The 21,320-nt window shown below is 46.3% G+C and overlaps 1 protein-coding gene across 4 annotated transcripts in view; it reads left to right on the top strand.

Annotated features, from left to right (window-relative positions):
* Window positions 1-6,772: 6,772 nt before the first annotated feature.
* The window catches only part of SVEP1 (sushi, von Willebrand factor type A, EGF and pentraxin domain containing 1), a 182,694-nt gene continuing 168,146 nt past the window's right edge, over window positions 6,773-21,320 (top strand). For 3 of the 4 annotated variants that reach the window (XM_059724630.1, XM_059724629.1, XM_019490659.2), the window contains exon 1: window positions 6,774-7,361. In XM_059724630.1, the coding sequence (XP_059580613.1) occupies window positions 6,894-7,361 (468 nt within the window). In that variant the 5' untranslated portion in view covers window positions 6,774-6,893. Of the gene's footprint in view, window positions 7,362-21,320 lie in introns of all 4 variants that reach the window. The other variant, XM_059724628.1, reaches the window with a different exon arrangement.

Raw genomic sequence — 21,320 nt, 5'->3', positions numbered from 1 at the left:
ATCATACAATCATAGAAAGAAGGAGCAGAAGGGACCTGTAAGATCATCGAGTCTGATCCCCTGCCATGGGCAGGAGGTAATTGGGCTTGAAGGAGCTCAACAAGGTGCTTGTCCAGCCTCCTCTTGAACACGGCTAGGGATGGTGACTGCAGCACCTCTGCTGGAAGTGTGTTCCAGATTCTAGATGCCCAAGTCTTGTGGTAGAAGTTTGTAGAAGAGTGCTAAACCACATTTTATTCACCAGTTTTAAATCTGAATTATTTGGTTAAAGGGTGATACTGTTTGGCTTGCTTATCTTGTAGAATAGATCTCAATTTTGGGTGGAGATTCCCCTTTATTTAATAAGCAAGAGAGACTAAGTAATACTAAATTAACATATGACTTTGAGGTGGCAGTGAACTGATCGACCTGCAAAGTTGGATTATATTAGGCAGTCAGAAGTGCAGCTATGCAATAGTACAAATGCTGAGAGTCCTGCTTTTAACTTCCTGACCTGGGTCAGAATTACAAAATGCTATTCTCCTGCCACAAGGCAGAGGCTGGTGTCTACTGACTCTAGTTTCTATTGTTGCACACTAGCTGGAGTAGAGTGGGTGGGAATGATGCAAATTCCTCTGGGGAGTCTGTTACCAGCAGCAACACTAAATATGAGCAATCCCATCACGCAAGGCAGAGCCCCATTTTGACCTGTGTGGGTGCTCCCAGAGGGGCAGCCTCAGTATGCTTTCCACTTCCCCTTCTTCTCCTGGTCAGTGTAACCCCAGACCTCAAACTCATGAAAACGGCAGGGAGGAGATAATTGAAAGTGGAGAGCCTATGCACCTGACAGGGGGAAGATTTACAAATACAGACGTCATGCTGAATGATTTTTTTTGTTTTGGGGGGGGAGAAGAAGAGGTTTGCCATCAAAATAGAAACTTCCATGAGAAAAGTCTGGTTTTAATGAAAACTAAAAATCTTGGAGTTTTTATATTTTTCTTTTCAGGCTCAAAAATTGTTTTCCAACCAGCTCTATTTACATGTTGAACTACATCCCTGCCTCTTGCACTGATGCAATTGACTGCAATATGATTTTTCTCTTTAGGCTAGTGAAGAGAGACTGTTAGCCTAAAGGATGTCATTTGCTAAATCCAAACCTTTTCAGTTTCTACCATTCAAAAATGTAATTGTATAGCCATACTGCTTTTAGCCATGAGTAGATAGAAGTAAACTAAGCTGAGTGGGTCTAGCTGGAAAGGACTAGTTGAAGGAACATGAGATAGGCAAGAGGGGCCAGTGATTCCTTGTAGGTGTCATTCTATTCCAGTAGTGCTCAACTTTTTGGAGACGCAGGCCAAGATAAGTGGTATGGGGCTGGTCCTGGTCCTCAGGCCAGATTGGCCCTGTGCGCCAGGATTGAGTTTTGCAGTGCCTCTGCCCAGTACTGGGTGTCCAGATTGGGCCCCAATGGCCTCAGCAGGTCCAACTGGGCCCCTAGACCTGTGCCACACCCTGCCCAACCCTGTACACCTGGATCTGACTCCATGCTACCCCCACCCAGCCCTGTGTACTCGGATTGGGTCCTGTGTCCCCTCAACCTGTTCTCAAATGCTGGGATCAGGTTCTGTGTGCCTAAATTGACCCTGAGCACTTGATCTGTATACAGGGCCACACTATCCAGCCCACCAGGCTCCCTCTCTCTTTTGCTGGTAACTTGGTAACAAGGGAGCAGTAAGTAATGCTACCACTGCTCCCCCTGCTGCCTGTTTTTGGACTTGTGGGGAGCCCCATGGGCCGGGGATTGAGCACCCCTATTCTTAATTTAGAACTAAACTAATGCCCTTTGTGGTGTAGGGAGCATTGCACTGCTGAAGGCTGTTTTTTAAGAAGAGAGCTAAAACCAGTGTTTGGGCTGCTTAATGTCCTAATATTCCCACAACACTTCTGGTGAGAATAGAGCTGTTTAATCCCCTTATTCTGAATTTTGAATAATTATATTCTACATACCTCAGTTCTCTTCCTTCCTCCTCCTCCTATTCAAGGATCAATATTCTTCTTTATTACATGGACATAAGTGTCGTGTAGTGTTGTGGTGCATTGTTAAAAAGGTGCCAAGTGTGAATGCAAGCATGGCTGCATTTCTTTGTAAAGTACTTCTCTAAAATGCCTTGGGACCCTGCATGATAAAAGGGACTGTACATATGTATGATAGTATCAATTTTATGAGAACACATATGGCTGTTATGACTCTCTGATATTCTGGTTTCATTAATACATGATATTAAGTTTGAGATTAATTTATTAGGTAATGGGTTGCTGTTTAGTGTAGTGGTTGACTGTACTGTTGTACTATTTCTTTCTTCTTTTTTTTTGATGTTTCTGTTCTTTGGATAAATCCACATAACCCCCACTGACATTAATGGGAGTTAATCTATTCTTTGTGTGTATGATGTGCCTAATTCCCTTTTTTAATGTAAGTGGTTACAGATCATTCCTGCTTTTCATCATCTTTTATATTATCTACCATTTAAAAAATAACCCTTCCAAACTGTCCTAATTTTCTTGGACCTACCTTCATTCTTCTCAGTGTTACATACTCCTGGGTTTTGACCTTGTCTGATAACCACTTTCAAGATATAATGACCATAGGACTAGACTGTTTGTTCAGTTGGCCATGAAGCAGAATATGATTTTTCACAAATACCATATGTCCAGGGAATCTAATATATAACTGTCTTTTAGAATTTCAGCTTCTCAACAACTTCATCAGAACTGAGATTAAACTAAACTGCTGTGTTTCCAGAGTTAAAATCTTGTATTGCTGACTCCCACTCTGACAGGGGCAGCAAAAAAATATTATAACTGCCCAACAGTAACTGAACCAATATCTATCGTTTTTTCCTCTTCACTGAAACATATGTAGCAGATTTTCTTAGGTACTGAGAGCAAGGATGGTCCTTGTAAAATACTGTAGTTTTTTTTAACTCTAAACCTGTAAACTCATCCAAGAACATGAAATTATCTTCTTAAATAATTCCTTATTCTGCAGGGAATAAATTGAGAACTATGATAGTCAAAAGAGATGCTTCCTCAGCTCTGCTGAGGACGTGTCTACACGAGATGCTTTACTGCACAATAGAGCAAATTACTGTATAGTAAGATTCACCCTTTATGCATGCAGACCCTTAGTGCACAGTAATTTCCTCTACTTGGCAGTTAATTTGCTCCCTGCAGATGCACGTAACAAATTAAATGCCAAGTAATTTCTGCACAGTGGCCACATCTACATGAGGCTGACTGCTCAGTAGCTCATTATTACTCTGCAGTAGCACTGCATGGCACGAACTGTGCTGCGATGCTGCTGTGCAGTAGAAATGAACAGTCAGCATCACCAAAAGGCCATTCAGCAATATTTCTGCATAGTAACTCTGGTTACTGTGCAGTCATTTTGTAATTTGTATATGCAAGTACTATATGACTGTGCAGTAACAAATGCGCAGTCAGTGTCCTGTGTAGATGCAGCCATATGTCATATGTAAGTCATAAGTCAGCCAACCAGGAGCAAATTCGCTCTTTGTCAGCTGGGTAACAGGGGGTGGGAGATTGCTCCCTGCACTCAGGAGCTACCTGCTGCTGGGGCGGGCTCTGCTACCGGAGCCAGGGTGGGGACAATGTCCCCATGCTCCACCAGTTGGGAGCTCCTCGTCCTGCCTCTGCAATCATGGTGCAAGGCCTGGGAAATTTGCTTCCTGCCCCTGGGAGCTGTCTGCTGCTGGGGCAGGTTCCCCCACCAGAGCCCAGGTGGGGACCATGTCAGCCTCCCTGACAGCTTTCCAAGTCTCCTCCCAGTCTGGGATCTGGGGCTAGGAGGCCCCTGCTGCCAGGGCAGGGGGTATTGCCCCTGCCTGGGCTCCACCACTGGAGCCTGCCCTGGCAGCAGGCAGCTCTGGGGTGGGTCAGGGAGCAATCTGTCAGCCCCTGCCAGGAGACAGCTGTCTCTTGGCCCTGCGCTTCCTGCCAGCCACTGGGCTAGCACCCAGGGGGAGCTTGGAGCTCTCCTCCCCGCCCCGCAGCTGCTGCTGCAGGGGGGCAGAGCAGGGTGGGAGCAAATCTGCTCCCAAATGTGTGCATGTGTAGATGCCTGCCTGGGGTGGGTTTACTCTGGAGGTAAATTACTTTGGAGTAAACCCATCCAGCAGCATTTGCATATGTAGATGCACCCAGAGATCTCCTCAACTGCTTTTTTCCCTGTTCTTCCAATTCATAGTTGCCCAAGGTCCCTGTTCCAGAACAGCCCTAAGGATGCTCTAAAACTAAGTTATGCTGACTGCTGTGCCAACAGGACACCTGGGCCAAATACAAGTTCAGTTAGGCTGGTATAAACCATGGTCTTTTGCTGCCCCTTTGGAGTGGAGCTGGGTTTAGGTAATATAGAATCAGCTCTGTCACTTGAGAAATTATGTCAGAAGCAATCCTTAGCTGCCCCTCTAAAGCAGCTTTCTGTAAGCCTGACATGGCTGCTTAGGGTCTGTGGATGGAGCCTATACAATGCTGTATACCTACATTACTTTATCATCACAGCTTAACCAATGCAGTAGATCTGCAACTTATATTTCCAAACAAAAACAATGCTTCTCTTCATGATGGTATAGTGTACCACTTGACAATTGGCTCCAGAAGTGGCTGCCTTTCTGTAACAAAGCTATACATTTGTGAACCATTCTGGGCTGAAAATGATTGTATAGATGTGAAAATAATAGATAGATACATGTTTGTATCCCTTTCATTCCCAACACAGTTTGTTTTTTGCCTAATCAAGTGATAACCTCTGTCATTATAGTAACTCTGGCTATTTGCAATTGAGTTTGTTTTCTGACTGTAACTGGGAGTGTTGTTGGCATCAATTATCCATAAGTAGAGATGCCAGGGAGGAAGGCTAGAATGTAGAGTGCTGCCTTTGATAGAGACCACCAAATAGTTCATCATCCTTTAAACTTGCCCCAGGAGAACTGATTGCTGAGAACTGAATGGTATGAGAAAGCAGGAGCTGAAGCAAGGGACCAGAAAAGTCAAACGTAAGCCCTGTTGAAGGCAACTTAGCTGTGAAATAAATGAAGGGTCTGAGCTCCTTCCTGCAGGGGAAGAGTTCAGCAGTTGTTTTGAGTTGAGTAAGGTTCTGGTTGAACTGGAAAATGATTAGATGGGAAGGGAGGGATGATACTGTGTCAGTAAGATGAAAAATATCATCTTTTGCCAAGAAGTGATCCAAAGCATAAAACAGAAGGAAACAGAGAAGGGCTTGGATGGAGACAGGAGCTCCAGACAGGGAGTATCTTTCTCACAACCCGTTCTAGAGAAAGACCAAGGTGGAGAACTGAACACAACTAGTGGCTTTATACTGGTCCCTTGGTCCTCTGTGTTGACTTAAACGGATTAACAAAAGATATCTTATACTTCTGCTGTCTAGGTATTGATACATTTTCCCAGTCTGTTTGTCTGAATCTCATTACACACTTCCAATTCTGAGTTGCCAACCAACTCTCCCAATAAATAACCACATCCTTTTCCAGTGAGGATCTGGCCCATTATGTTAATGTATCTTTGGGAACATTAGGTGCATCTACACAAGACGTGTAGTAGCATGTCACAGCAAAAACCGTGCTAATAGCCTACTGTGCAATACTGTTAGGCTAATGTGCAGCAAGCGTCCCTAAGTAACTGTGTGTTGGCACTACTGAGCAGTAACTTCAGGTACTGTGCATTTAGTTAGTGCTTTATTAAGGAAGTACTAAACTAAATGCACTGTATCAAAAGCACATTAGTGAACATGTAGACATGCCCACTGACTGGCAGAGTACACCTCAACCACTAGTGGGATCGGAACTGGTTCCATACTGGAGGCTGGGGAAGCCGAGGCACAGAGAAGTGAACCAACTTTGCTTCAGGTCACTGGGAGAGTCTGCGGCAGAGCCAGGCACTGGGGAAAGATCCCAGAGCAGCGTCTAGCCTGGGGCACACGCTTCTTTCCAAACAAAAAGAGGAAATGAATCCCAAGTTGTTTAACACATCTCAAAATACAGGCAAGAGGTGGCTTCCTTGCTGGAAGTAACAGCAGGGCTTGCGCTGCTTGTGGATTCTGGAAGGGGAGGGGGAGCATTTCCGATGAATGCGGGCAGGGGTGAACTCACACACATGCACACCTGGAAGGGGAAAGGGAAGCATTTCTGACCAGAATTGGGGGGAAGGGTGAACACCTTCCCCTACACACACGTATACACCACCAGGTACACACACACACACACTTGCTGATCTGGAGGGGAAGGGGAAGCATTTCTGACCAAACTGGGGGGGGGGGGGGCAGGGGGCATTTCTACACACACACACACACACACACACACACACACACACACACACACACACAGAGTTGCTGGTTCTGGAAGGGGAGAGGGGAGCATTTCTGACAAGAATGGGGGGGGGGGGTGAACTCCTTCCCCTACACACACGTATCCACACCACACAGGTACACTCACCCCCCGCTGCTGATGCTGGAAGGGTCGGGGGAGCATTACTGACCAGAGCTGGAGGAGGGGGTGGTGAGCTGCTTCCCCGACCCAGACACACACGCAGTCCCGCCCCCCGCGGGCGCTGATCCCTCCACGACGTGTTTCCAATTATCCCGGCACGCCTGGTATCCGGACCCCTCGCCCCGCGCACACGCCTCCTCCCTCCCTCCCTCCCTCCCGCCGCCGCCGCCGCCGCCAGACATCTGGGATCCATCAGGGGCTCCCGGGGCGGTTCCCGGGGCAGGGGCAGGGGCGGCCCCGCCATCCACTCAGCGCGGCCCGGGGCAGGGCGAGGCGCGCTCTTAGCCTGCGCCGGCAGCACTTCCGAGGCGAAGCGAGGCGAGCGGGAGCATGTGGGCGCTGCTGGCGCTGTGCGGGTGCGGGGCGCTGGCCCTGGCGGGGGCCGGGGCGCAGGCGGCGGGCCCCTGGGCGGCGGCGCTGCCCCCGGACGGCACGGGCGGCGGGCGCGTGGAGCAGCTGGGCCGCGCCTTCCGGCGCCAGGTGCGGCGGCTGCGGGAGCGCAGCGGGCGGCTGGAGCTGCTCTTCCTGGTGGACGAGTCGTCCAGCGTGGGCGCCGCCAACTTCCAGGCCGAGCTGCGTTTCGTGCGCAAGCTGCTGTCCGCCTTCCCCGTCGTGCCGGCCGCCACGCGCGTCGCTATCGTGCCCTTCTCGTCCCGCGCCAACGTGGCGGCGCGCGTGGACTACATCTCCCGCCGCCGGCCGCGCCAGCACAAGTGCGCCCTACTCGGCCACGAGATCCCCGCTATCGCCTACCGCGGCGGCGGCACCTACACCAAGGGCGCCTTCCAGCAGGCGGCGGTAAGCGCGGGCCCTGCCCGGGTTGCGGACGGCAGGGCAGGGCGCGCGGGGCACGCAGCACACCTCACCACACCGCCTTGTCACAAGCACCTGGGATGCGTGCACCTGCCTGCCTCCCCCGTGCATGGCTCTGGGCTGGGCACACCTGCATGCTGGCCCCCCGAGTGCGCACACCTGCCCCCTTTCCCCCATCTGCACTGGGGAGGCATGTGCCCACCTACTCCCTGTACACACCTGGGAATGCATGCCTCTGCCCTAGCTACAGGCACACTCACCCCGCTTCTCAGTGCACACATGCCTCTGCACTGGGTACACATGCAGCCTTCTCCCTGGTGCCTGCCATCTAGGTGCACATGCCTCCACTGGGTGCACACACACGCCTACCTGCCCCAGTGCTCAGTGCACACACCTGTGCTTACATGCCTCTGCACTAGATACACACACACCTTTCCCCTCCACTTCTCCAGTATCCATGGACCCACCTGCTCGGCACATATACCTGGGCTCGCTACACATGCACCTCTTTCCCTGCTCCCCACCCATGGATCTTGGTGCACACAGCTCTGCTCAGGGTACACATGTAGCCTTCTCCCCTGGTACATGAATCTAGATGCACATGCCTCCATTGGGTGCACACACCCCTACCTCCCCTTTGCTCAGTGCACACATCTGCGATCAAACACGTCTGCATTAGATACTTGCAAACCTCTCCTCTCCCCTTCCCTCCACCCCAGCACATGGAGCTGGGTGCACACCCACCTGCTCAGTATACACACCTGGAAGCACACACCTCTACACTGGATGGACACACACACACACACACACACACACACCTACCCTAGCTCCAGTGCATGGATCTGAGCACACACCACTGCACTGGACACCTACCTCCCCAGTGCACTGATCTGGGGGTGCACACTTCTGGACTGGGTACATGCACATCTCCCTCTCCAGTGCATGCAAGAAAGTACACATGTCTTTGCTCTGGACACACCTACACCCACCTAGTTAGTGCACAAACCCGTGCCTTAGGTACATGTGCACTCATCCACCCCCAGTGTACGCTGCTAAGCTCACATTCCTGTATTTTTAAAGGTGACTTTTGGATACTTCAGAGCCAAGCTGGCTTTAAGTGACCATTGAAAATGGAATTTGAGTAAAAATGTTCTAGTATTAGTGACTGTCCACATACAAAGGAATTATAAGCATATCACATATTCTGTGTCTTAATTACTAAAGGCTTAATTAATGGCCTTTCTAAGTTTTCCTGTACCTCTGTATTTGATGAATTTCTCTAATAGGTCGTGTGTAATTTTGGTGGGATGTTAGGATGCGAGTCTGTGGGATTCAGAATTTTTCTTTTATCCTTCTCCATATTTTTGATAACAGAAAATGATGATTGGTTTCCAGAATAGTTTTAGTTTGAAAATCATTTTGAGAATACATCTCTGTACAGTGATTCTTTAACTCTGTGATTTAAGATCAGACAGAAGTTCAGTATTATCAGACCTTTATGAAAAAGCTGTGCTATTGAACAGAATTTCTATACTTTGTAACTATATCTTTGATGCAGCCTGTTTTCTTTGACTTATCTTGGCTAAATGTTCTTTAAAAAACAGGCGCACACAAATTTTGGTTTAGATATATAGTATTTAGTTGTAGAGGCAGAGCTAAATAATGTGTCCCACGGGTACAATACTGTTGCTGTCTATTACATTGTGGTTTGTTAATAACTTGGGAAGAATCAAGCTCATATTATGACACGGTATATTGTGATGGACTAAGTGTCTGTGAACTGTCTGCTTCCCTTCTGTCTAAGTTAAAAAGACTCTGCTGTGATTCTTCATTTATAATTTCTTCCTGTCAGAGAAATTACATCTTTGGAGGAAACTTGTCTTACTAGGCTAGGGTCTCTTAAAAGAAGACTTATTTTGGTTAAAATACCACTGCTAAAATGAATTTAGAAAAGTACACTTCTGTATAATAATCAACTTTTCCTTTTTTTCTGTGGACTATCATGTTGCTGTTCTCTATTTTTAACAGGAATCAAATCCTTTTTGCTTCATTTTCCTAAAATATCATTTTTTGTTGGCCCCTTTTTGGAGTTTTTTTCTGTTTCCATAAATTAAAAAAAATCCAGAATTTTCAACTCCCCCCCCCCCCCCCAATTTACAGAGTGTATTTACCAAAAGCAAAACTTTGAAGTAATCTGTGTGTCCTGGCTTACTCTACAGGATACCCGTTACATTAACAAGCAGTGTATTATAGTATTAGTATTGGAAAATACCTAGCTTTCTGAAGTAAATAATAATGCTATGAAACTTTTCATCACTAGATTTTCAAGTGCTTTACATGTGAGGTGCAACTTATTATACCCATTTCACATATGGGGAAACTGAGGAACAGAAAGTAGCTTGTTCGGGGCCATTTAGGTATGGTAGCTACTGGTAGAGCTGGGAACAGAACCCAGTAAATAAACTAAGACGACATAATTAGCACTTAACTTTGCTTAACCAATACAGTAACTGGAACATTGCTTCTGCATCCTTCCTCATAGCATTACACCTTTTAATACTTTTTGCCTTGTAATGCTGTGCTGCCTCTTCCTCAGGTAAAAAGCAAAAGGGTTGTCTTCAGCTGTTCAGTAATTTGCTCCATTTTTGGAAGATGTTTATTGCAGTTTTGGTGTGTCCACTTTGGCTGCATCCGCTTTAACCTGGACTTGAGATGCATGAACTTCTGTGAGCAACAGATGAAGTGAGCTTCTGCTTACAAAAGCTCCTGCATCTCTCATTCAGTTTCCCACAAGGTGCAACTCTACTGTGCTTTCATAGAATCATAGAAAATGAGGGTTGGAAGGGACCTCAGGAGATCATCTAGTCCAACCCCCAGCTCAAATCAGGACCATCCCCAGCTGGATCATCCCAGCCAAGGCTTTGAATAGCCGGGTCTTAAAAACCTCCAAGGATGAAGATTTCACCACCTCTCTGGCATCGGAGGCTGGTGCCACCTTAGTCCAGGGGGCCATATGCCCCCCCAGCAACCAGTCAGCAAGCAGGGGGGTCCCTGCGTGGCCAATCTCACCGACTGCGGGAGGTCCCCCGCTGCTGATCACACTGACCAGGAAGTGGCCACAGAGCTTCATTCAGCACCTCCCACTCCCTGGCCAGTGCTCGCAGGGGGGGCACTGGTGCTCCTGCCTGCCCCCCCTGCCCATCGCCTATTCGGGGAGCGTGGCTGGTCAGGGGGTGCATTGGGGCTCTCAGGGGGTGCATGTGCACCCCCATGCACCCCTTACATGTCACCACTGCTCTCTGGGTAACTGCTTAATTACCCTTCTAGTGAGACAGTTTTCCTTATATCCAACCTAAACTTCTCTTGCTGCAACCTGAGACCATTGCTCCTTGTTCTGTCATCTGACACCATGGAGACTGGTTTAGCTCCATCCTCTTTTGAACCCCCCTTCAGATAGTTGAGGGCTGCTATTAAATCCTCTCTGTCTTCTCTTCTCTAAACTAAATAAATCCAGTTCCCTCAGCCTGTCCTCATAAGTTGTGTGCCCTAGCCTCCTAACCATTTTCATTGCTCTCTGCTTTTGGCCCGATTTCAGACTAACAGCCACCTTACCTTTCTCTGGACTTGCAACATTTACTATGCATTTGAGGGATGAAAGCTTAACCTGTCAAACAAATAGAGATCTCCCAGTTGTGAGCCACTAGCAGCAGCTGGGGACAACACCTTGATAAGAAGAGTCAGTGACCATCACCCCTGTTAGCTGCTGAACTTCCACCAAGCTGCTCTTCCTTTGCTCTGTCCCACACTTTTTCAGTAGTTTTCTGTATTTAAAAATGCAAACCTCCTAGCTGCTGAAAAGGAAAGGACCCAAGATTTCTGGAAAGGGAGAGTGTTTCTGTTACTCTGTTCCTTAGACTCAGAGTATCATGCTGCCTATTTCTTTGTCTCTCCCCCAGACTCTTCCTTCCCCTCAAACAACTCCATAGTCTGCCTTTTGCAGCTTTGCTAATCAGCCTCTGTAAAACGGAGGCGAATCTAGCATGTAATAGACATGACCACATTCTTGCTAATTTGATCTGAGAAAGCTATGAGTATCCAGAGACTGGAGCTGCTGGACTGTGAATGCAGACTCGGGAGGATAATAGCGTTGTTTTGCTCTGTTGTCATTTGCTGACAGTATTCTTTTGCAACCTTGTGTGCCAGAAACTTTTTTTTTTTTTTTTTTACCCCCCTTTTTTTTTATATTCAGGCAAACAAACAGATCTCCAACACTGGAGTAAATACACAGAAATTGCATGGGACTGGCATTATGATGTATTTACAAAGGAAACAATATATAATAATTCTTATAATTTCTCATTGCTACTATTAATATAATGTTTACATATGTTAAGACTCAAATAGTCTGGGTAGAGACACTGGCTTACTAGCTGGTGATTGCAACCATGGACTCACCACATGCCGGATCTGGTCTGTGGATGGGCTCTGCGCCACTTATCCAGCCCATAGAGCCAGATAGGTTGATTACCACTGGTCTGCTTAGAGCCTCCAACCTAACCTCTCACCTTCTCTCCCCGTTTCCTGTTCTGCTGCATGTAGTGTGCTATTTATATTTCATAGGCAAGATCAAATATTGACTTCTCTGGTCAGCAAAAGGTGAAGGACACAGTGTGTCAGAAAACTGGGTGCCAGAAGTCTTGGACCTAGGGAAATACAGTGTGCCAGTCAACCATTCAACCTTGTGTTGCTTGGCAGAGTATAACATTTTGTATCATGTGCTACCTCCTTATGAGCTCTAGTTACTGTGAAGTTGAGGTAAGCCACTGCCTTGTTGCAAACATTTTTCCTGTTCCTTGAATTCCCCACACTTCTCTAATGACTGTAAAAAAAACCCACTGTGTTACCCTCCTTAGGTTAGAAATAGTGCTTCATGTTATTTGCTGGTCTGGGAGATCCAGGTAGAATTCCTGCCCTCTTTCTCCACCTGATGCTTTATTGACTTAGGGTTTTTTCCCCACTCTGCTTCTCTAGTGCTGGATTTTAGTCACAGCCAGAGGTTTAGAGTGGGGTGCACCAGTGTCCCTGCTGGTACTTAAAAACCTTTGATGAACCTGTCCAGAGAGTCTTGTTCTTTTTCTCAGAGTCCAACTGATTGCCAGATTTAGGGTCAAGGAAGAATTTTTCTCCTGGTCATACTGGCAAAGACTGGGGTTGTCTTCCTGTGTGGCATGGCTATTTCCCTAGGTCCCTTTGAGCATATATTAACCTTCTGCAATCACTATGCTGTTGCTTTGTCAGGGCACTGGTGGTGCTTTTCATTTCCCCTCACTTTTTAACAGTGGTTGGCTATAGAGTGTTTTTTGGTTTTGTTTTATGGATGCTATGTGGCTGTGTTGTACGTGAGAGTTTAGGGTGGGTGTCTTATATTCTTTGATGTTAAGTTATATATAACATACTGGACATAAAACATATCTAATTGTGCTTGTTAGAGGTATCAAAAGGTGTTGTTTATAATCTAATAATCCTGTGTCTAGAGAAATGTATACCCAAGCATGGAAATATTATTTAAAGACAAGGGACGTCTGAGGGGAGACCTTGTAGCAGCCTATAAGTTTATTAAGGGAGGACAACAGAGAGTTGGAGATGCGCTATTTACCAGGGCACCCCTAGGAGTAACTAGGAATAATGGGTACAAATTAGTGGGGAGTAGATTCAGGTTAGACATTAGGAAAAAAATTTTCACAGTGAGGGTGGCCAGAATTTGGAATGGGCTGCCAAGAGACATGGTACTATCACCTAAATTGGAGGTCTTTAAGAGAAGGCTAGATAGGCACCTGGCTGGGGCATCTGACCTCAGTCATTTTTCTGCCTGAGCCAGGGGGTCGGACCCAGTGATCCTTCGGGGTCCTTCTGACTCTACTATCTATGAATCTAAGAATCTATGAACTAGAAATAATGGCCACGAACTGGAAGATGGCAAATTCAGATTGAATATCAGGAAGAAATTCTTTACAGTGAGGGTTGCCAAAATATGGAATAAGCTTCCAAGGGAGGAGGTACTGTCCCTTTCCTTGGAGGAATTTAAAAGGAGATTGAACAGACACCTGGCTGGGGTCATCTCACCCTAGCACTTGTTCCTGCCCAGGGCAGGGGATCAGACTCGATGATCTAATAGGTCCTTTTCGACCCTAACATCTATGAATCTATGAATAGACCATGTTTATCCACATTACAAATTGCTATACTTTAAACACAATTCTTATGGTAAGAAGGTGATGAGAGAACGTGAATCCCATGTGTCAGATGCTGGTCACATTGTTTAATGCACTCCTCGAAAAAATTCAGAAGGTACATTGGTGAAGACCACGTGAAAATAGAACAGAAAAGAAAGAATGCACCATATTTATTTGAATCTCAGACATCCCTGCATTTAAGATGACCCCCCCAGCAATTAGATTCTGTATGTGGAAGATCTGTAATTTAAAACATCAAAACTTCCATAGGATTTTTCATTAGCATTTGTTCCCCATAATAGACAAGTTCTGATCCCTTTGGCAAAACATCTTTTTGCTTAACGTTATTATTGTGAGGAATTATTTAAAAGAAACATGGAGAGCTCAGTACTGTGACATGCCAAGTCCCTATCTGAATGTACAGATCGCTCATTACTAATTGCACAAGAAGTTTAGTGCTCCCAACACTTTGTTGTAGGAGGCCATCAATCCTTCTGGATTATGGTGTACGGTTGAAAGGTTACCAAGACCTTCAACACGTATGCCTTGACAGGAGTATGGAAGAGTGGAGGCTGCCCAGACCTTTCCTCCCTTTAGACCATTGAGACAGTATCCAAAGGCCAGACCGAGTCCAGATGTTTGATGCCTTGATGGCTGTAGTTATAGGCACGTCCAGGAATTGAGCTTGAGTCTCTCACATGGCAGATGGATTCTACCACAGCAGTGGGTCCAACACTTCATAGGATGGTGCAATTAAGGTATTTTCTAATGAGTCCTCTGCTACTGGGAGGCAAAGAACAATCACAGCTTCCTCTGAAGTCCAATAAAGGAGAGGTAGGCAATCCCTAGTACATGTGCCAGTGTGGCATGCGAAGCCTTTTGCTTGGCATGCAAACCTTGGGGCGGATGGTAGGGAAGTGGCTGGGGCTGTGCTGCCCCAACAAGGATTTGTCCTCTCGCAGCTCTCTCTCTGCTCCCCACCCACCCTGCCCCCTGCCTGCCAACATCTTACAAGGCAAGGTTTTGGGTGTTTTTGGCAGTCTGCCCAAAAACGTTGCCAACCCCTGCAATAGAGTGATGGCTGCTCAGGTACTCCTGTGGTTAAGACTACAATAGAAATGTGTAAAAAAAAAAAAACAAAAACAAAAACAAAAAACCAACAAAACAAAAAAACCAACAAAACAAAAAACGAAAGTGTAAGAGGTGGTTTCTTTTCATTAACATTTATAGCACTTATAAATGTGTGGCCAGCCCATGGGCCACCAGTTGGACCATCCTAGGTTAAATTATTACAAGGATGTAGTCTAGTAAGAGTTAAGTGAATCTTTCAGAACTACTAAATATTAAACTAAACCTCTAACACCAGTTAACAGCTTATGCACTTGAGCATAGCTTCCCTGAAGTTTATTAATTAGCCTAGTTAAAAGTCTGAGTCAGTACCTACAGAATTAGATTACACACTCTGCACTTCTAAAGCATTTCTTATGTAAATCTGGCTTTTGTATTCTAACATGATCTCAGTAGAGTATGACAAAATGACACGCCAACATGTTAAAATCAGTGCTCTGTTATCCTCCAATTAAGAAACATGACAAAACTGGCTTACTGAAGAATGTAAGCACATATCTCATTAGAATAAACAACCTTAATGCTTATTTAGTGCTTGTTTAAACAAGTAATGGTGGCTTTGTTTCTTCTTTGTCTCAAAAGTGAGCTTGCAGTATACATAATTATTATCCTTTGGGATATCTTTGACTATCATATTTTAATTTCAGTACATTTTAAGATAATTATTTTCCAGCTTAATTTTTCTAAACTGTTTTTGGTAACAGTTTTGTGTTGTGGTTCTGGTTTGAAAAGTGATTAGATAAAATTGGTACCCTCTTTCATCGTATCAGTTCTGTTCTCGTGCTGTATTTAAAGATAGATGAGCTGACTTCATGAAAGAAAAAAAATAGCCATGGGTTTGTATGTCTATTACCCCTGAAGAATCAAAGTAGGTAACACAGACTAAAGTTTGGACTCTATTCTATCTTGTTCATCACCAACCGAATGTCACTGAAAGCTCCAATTAATTGCATTTGTGGACTCATGGAAGGCAGTAGAGTTGCACAGGTATCCTTGAAGGCCCAACAGCGTCCTATGGAACTTCTAATGATGTCTATGATGAAAAATCTGGTAATAATCCAGACGAACTTTTAAAAGGTCAAATTGAGTTTGCAGGAGCAGCAGTTTAAAAAGAAGCTTTTCCCCCCTGCTTGTAAGATGAGTAAATTATGTATGGAATAATTGAGAGACCATAAACATGGAACTTCCCAGTCCCATTATTATAGACACTTTTTGTGAATAGAACCATTTAATTATTTAATCTTAATTAAGTCCTTAATGGTATTTATTCTCAGAATCACTACAGCGTGGTCAGTGGCAGACTATACTTCCCGAGGCCCCCTCCAGGGGCCACCCTGGATGTGAAAATGTAGTTCACTTCTCATGCCCAGTCAAACCTTTGTTCTTGTTGCTGAAACTGGCAACAAACAAGCTGTGTAGTATCAGCTGTGAGGCCAGATTTTGTACTATGGATTTCTGTTTCTTTGGAATCGGTCTGTTAGCATCCATAAAATACATCATGCTTTTTGGCCCTGATTTATTTAGTATGTAGTCCATTTTTATTGAAGTTTCTTTTTGCTTTATGAGTAACATAACAAGTGATCAATATTTGCAAATCCACATACTTTATGTACATTGGAGAGCCAGCCAGATGATCAGCAGTTTTACGCTCTGCATGTGCAAACCTGAAACTGATAGGTGCATAGCTCATTTTTCCATGTCCAATCTTAGGCCAGACATGCTCTTGCTTACTGGGTCTGTCAGGTGGGCAAATCATTTTAAGTTAACACAGAGGTTATCTGGAGTCTTCATTTTCCATTGTTAAAAAATATTTCCTTGCAGTTTGGCAAATTCATTAGCTAATTCCTTATCGGAACAGATGTAATCTCTAACCAAAACTTTCTCCTTTTTAATATCTTCCCAGTATATCTATACATGTCTTATTGGCAATAAGGGAAGAGAAACACAAAAAATGTAAAATGCAGTCTACAAGAAGAATAATTTCAGAGCAGGTGGGCTTGCAGTGTATTTCATGAAATGTCGGCAGCTCCTTAAAACTTGCATAAACACTTATCTCATCGTTTGTCTTGAATTCCTTATGTTATTTCTTGTTTAGCAATCTGCTCCTACGTGGTACCAGTTCTGAGAGTGGCAAATTTGACTATAAAAATAACAAAAGGAGGTTGTTGTTTGGTGTACAGTTTCAAAATATGCAACTTCTATGGTTGCTTATTGCTGCCTGACAGTGTAATAAATAACTACAGTTTTATTTATCAGTAAATAATATTTGTAGTTGTGATTATAGATGATGAAGTCGTAGTCTTTGAAGCCATGTTAGACCTGGTCTAAACCCTAGTCTATTAAACCTTCTCTTGAATTTTTAATACCGTTTATCAAGCTATGTTCATTTTCTCAGACTCTTGCTGACAGTGTTCTTACTACATTCTAGATGAGCATCATAGATTTTTAATAGTGGAAGAGACTGTTGTGATTAGTTAGTCCAGGGCTGTCTAGATGGTGACCTGGGCTGCATGTGGCCCGTGAAGGGTTAGGTTATAGTCCCTAGGCTCCTCCCAGGACACTTATCCTCCTCATTACTTTACCTGCAACAGCAATCAAAGTCTCTAGGTTCCCCTTCCCTCCTCTGGCTGCTGTTTCCTGCTCTTGCCCCAGGGAGTGGAGCAGTTCAGTGCACTGCATGGGGAACTTTTTCACTGTATGCCCACATGGCCACAGCCCTACATCAGGCACGCTCCCATTCACTGCAGTGCTGGGGGTCCAGCCGTGAGGGGAGGAGTGTGAACCCAGTTGGGGGCGGGGGGAGCGTGCCTGATGCAGGGCTGGGGGGTTCCCATGTGGGTGCACAGTGTAGCATTGGGAGGGTCTGCATTGCTGTAGTGGCGGAGTGACCAGTGTGTGTGTTTGGGGGAGCAGGGGGGGTTGGGGGGGGAGATGTCTGCATGGGCACATGCCTTTCATGCCTTGATGGAAATATAATGATAAATAGGGAGGTTGTCCTGGTCTTACTATAATGACTACCCAGATTGTGGTCATGGACTTGTGGGCTAGTTGCATGGCTCCATGCCTCAGCTACACCATGCCCCATGCCTCGCAGATGGCATCCTACAACCAATTGCTGATGCAGCCCCTCTCTGGGCCTTCCGGCCCCTTGGCTTCTTTCAGTCCAACTCCAGGCCTCAGACCCCTCAGTCTCTCCGCATAGCTTCTTCCTGGGCTGCCAGACCCCTCAGTTCTCTCTCAGGCTCACTTAGGTTGCCAGATCCTTTGGTCTCTCTTCTGGGTCCACAGACCCCTCAGTCTCACCCAACCACTTCTTGGGCTACTAGGCCACTCAGTCTCTCTCCCCGCCCCTCTCCAGGCTGTCAGCTCCTTTCTAGGTCCCTTGCCCTAGATCCTTTTTATTCTTCCCTTTCTTGGTTGCTTTCTAGGCCCTTGGACTTGTCCAGCCCCATACTCTGTTTCTGGCCCCTACTGAGCTGCTGGACCCTTCTGTCCCACTATGCACTCTAGCCCTCACTATAGGCCTCAGGCCCCTTGCTGGGCTTCACAGCTCTAGGACTTGGACCCTTCTGGTCTTACCCTCTATTCCCTGGCCCTTCTCTGGGCTGCTGGACCCACATGGTCCCAAGCTTCCCTGGTCCCTTACTGGGCCTCTGGACCCACATAGGCCACCAGCCAAATGCTTCTCTCTCGGGGTGTACTCCCCTAGCCTTCCCTCTCCATGGGGTCACCCACAAGGTAGTGGGAGCTGAGGCTTTCTAATGGCCCACGTGTGGCATTTTATGGAAGCTGCCCCGCCACAGGCAGCTCCACCATGCTAACCCGCCCCAGTAGGGTGCAGTTTTAGGTCTTACCCAGGATTGGTCTTCAAGTTTACCTGATCCTTCTTGTCCCTCTCTGGGCTCCGTCTAGATGTCCATTGCTCCTCCTTGGCTGCTAACCACTGGGCCCCCTAGCCCTGGTTCCATCTTGTATCCAAGTCCTCCATCTCTGGCTCCAGCTCACTCTTGTACCCAACAGCCATAGTCATCCTGGGCTGCACGCCTCTTGACTCCTTCCTGCCTTGACTGTGGCCACACAAGGACCTTTGGCCTCTCCTAGGCCCTGGCTCCACCTCAGGCCAGTCAAGCACTCCAGGTGCTCCCGGCTCTGGCACTCTCTACCGTGGTCTGTTTCACCCTTTGGCCCCTCCTGGGCCTTGGCCCCACAGAGGCCAGTTGAAATTCCCGGGGTCAGTCCTTGAGCTATCAGCCCTCTTGTCTCTGCAAGTCTGGTCTCGGGCCCCTCCATAGATCACTCTCTGCAGGCTAAGAGCCCTTCATTGGTCTTCTTATGCAGCCGCTTCCTTCTCTGGCCACAGCTGGACCCCTTTATAAGGCCCTGTATTCTGCCCCACTCACTGGGTTCACCCAGACCCTTCACCAGGTCTCTCAGACATTCGGCCCCTCTCTTGGGGCTCACCTGGCCCCTCAACAGGCCCACAGACTCTCAGCCCCCTTCTCAGGGCTCTCTACCCCCACACTGGATACCCAGGAACTCCTCCATTGCCTAAGTCCCTACCCAAACCTCCAGATGTTATTCTTCTTGTTGGCATTCAGGAGTGGCAGCCTTCCTGCTGGATGGTATTCCTACACCAGCTCCCAAGATGTTATGGTCAGCCCTACTCTTAGGGTCTGGGTTTATGCTTTGTCTACACCCAGCTCTCTTCCAATCAGGTGGCTCCGTTGTTCCGGTCTAGCCTCCTGCCAGCCCCCTGGGACAGTTGACTCTGCAATTAGCCCTGACCCCACCTGCCAGTGGCTCAGTAGGCTGCCTGACCTCTTAGTGGCAGGCACATCAAATGCCCTGCTACAGAATGGAACAGACTGACTTGATGTGTGTCCCTTATTCCCCTGCAACAAACCAGTGGATTTCCTTGGGTTTTATGGAGTTGTGTTCACACTAAACCAGGAGTGGCCAGTGTTTGGCACACCTATGGGGATGGGGATTAAAGCAGCACTTGGTGAGGAGGTGGGACTTAATTTGTGGCACTCCTGCCAAAACTGTTGGCCACCTCTGCACTAAGCCACAAAAGCCAAATAGAGGCAGCCATACAATAGTGTGTCGTCACCTTTCCTATCTTTCCCAAAGCTGCTGCAGGAATTATGGTAGGTCTTTTGACTCTGTTCTAGAGCTAGTATTGTATAAGGAACTTTTCTAAAGTATCTGTCTCTTGTGATAGCTAGGTGCCATTTTCATAACTCTTTCATGTAGAATAGCCTGTCCTAGAAGCCTGTGTTTCCACTTCTCTTTTTCTAGTGAGAGGTTTTGAGGGAGATGTCAGACTCCAAATACAGATGGGATGACTACCCATCTATGGACATAAATGCATGCATAGAAATGTGAGTCTTCTAGGTGCCCTGCCCCAGAAACATCAAAAGAATTTTAATATTAGAGTAAGAAAAAACCTTAACAAATCTGCTGCCTGGGAATATATATATATTTTTTAACCTGCTTCCTTGATTTATGAGCAGCTTCTTCAGCATAATGCATGTCTCCCTAATTGTAGGGTCTGAAAATCTACAATACTGATTAATTTCATTCATAGCTGCTCAAAACTCTGGAAATTGGAACTATAGGCTTCTTCCACAATACATTAATTTACCCAGAAAATAATTAAATTTGCAGGCTTTTACATGTCTTCAACGCTCATGTTTAACAATATCCTGTGTTTTATGAGTTGCAGTTGTCTGAGTGTAAAAAGCCTGCTTATATAAAAAAAAAAAAATTGCTTTTCAGCCTTTTTTTCAGGCTCTCTTCTCCATCAGTTCCTTTCTCATTTCCCACTATTAATTGCATCTGCAACCTACTTTTTACAGACATTCCAGACTAGTTTTTATCCTCAAAAGCTTTTGGGACAGATCTGTACAGTTGCCAGTGTGCGCCTGGGATTGTTGCTGAGACATAACTTCTGTTTACTCGAGCCTATTCCAGGAGTGTAAACCCATAAATAAGGCAGGTTAGATACCTTGGACACAGCTTGTAGCATGCCTGTGTATGCATTCAGCACTATGTTCAAGGCTGTTCCTGAGCCATCACTGCTTTTTAATTTGTAGGCTTGGACACAAGTAGGTGGAGCTTATTTCTCAGCAGTAGTCACTCCAGAGGCTATATGAACATGCCATTTGGCTCGATTTTAGTTATAGAACTTAAACATTCTTGTTTTCCTGCTAAGAAACTGTAGCATTATACTGATGACTCTCCCATTAGAGTCAGTTGGAGCACCACCTTATGTCATAGCAAATTTGGCTAGCATCGTTCTGCTGCCATTTGGCCATAGACACAGCTTTATATGTTTTTTCTACGTACCTCAAGGTACCAGGCACGGCTCGTGAGCGCTGAGATGGTGGGGCAGATGAAGCATCCCATGGGAGTGGTGGGGGGGTCCCCCACGAGCTCAGCGGCAGACTTGGAAGTAGACCAGAAGTACTTCCGGTCCACTTCTGACTTGTGGGCCTGCTGTGGAGTATGCAAGGGGCCAGCCCCGCCCCCAGCTCAGCGAATGGTGCCTGCTGGGTCTTGGGGGGGCACCTGGGGTCCCCCT

The sequence above is a fragment of the Alligator mississippiensis genome, chromosome 3, assembly GCF_030867095.1.
Source record: "Alligator mississippiensis isolate rAllMis1 chromosome 3, rAllMis1, whole genome shotgun sequence".
In the NCBI taxonomy this organism is placed as follows: Eukaryota; Metazoa; Chordata; order Crocodylia; family Alligatoridae; genus Alligator; species Alligator mississippiensis.
Note: the sequence above shows the minus strand (reverse complement) of the source record. Positions and strands in the feature narration are given on the sequence as shown.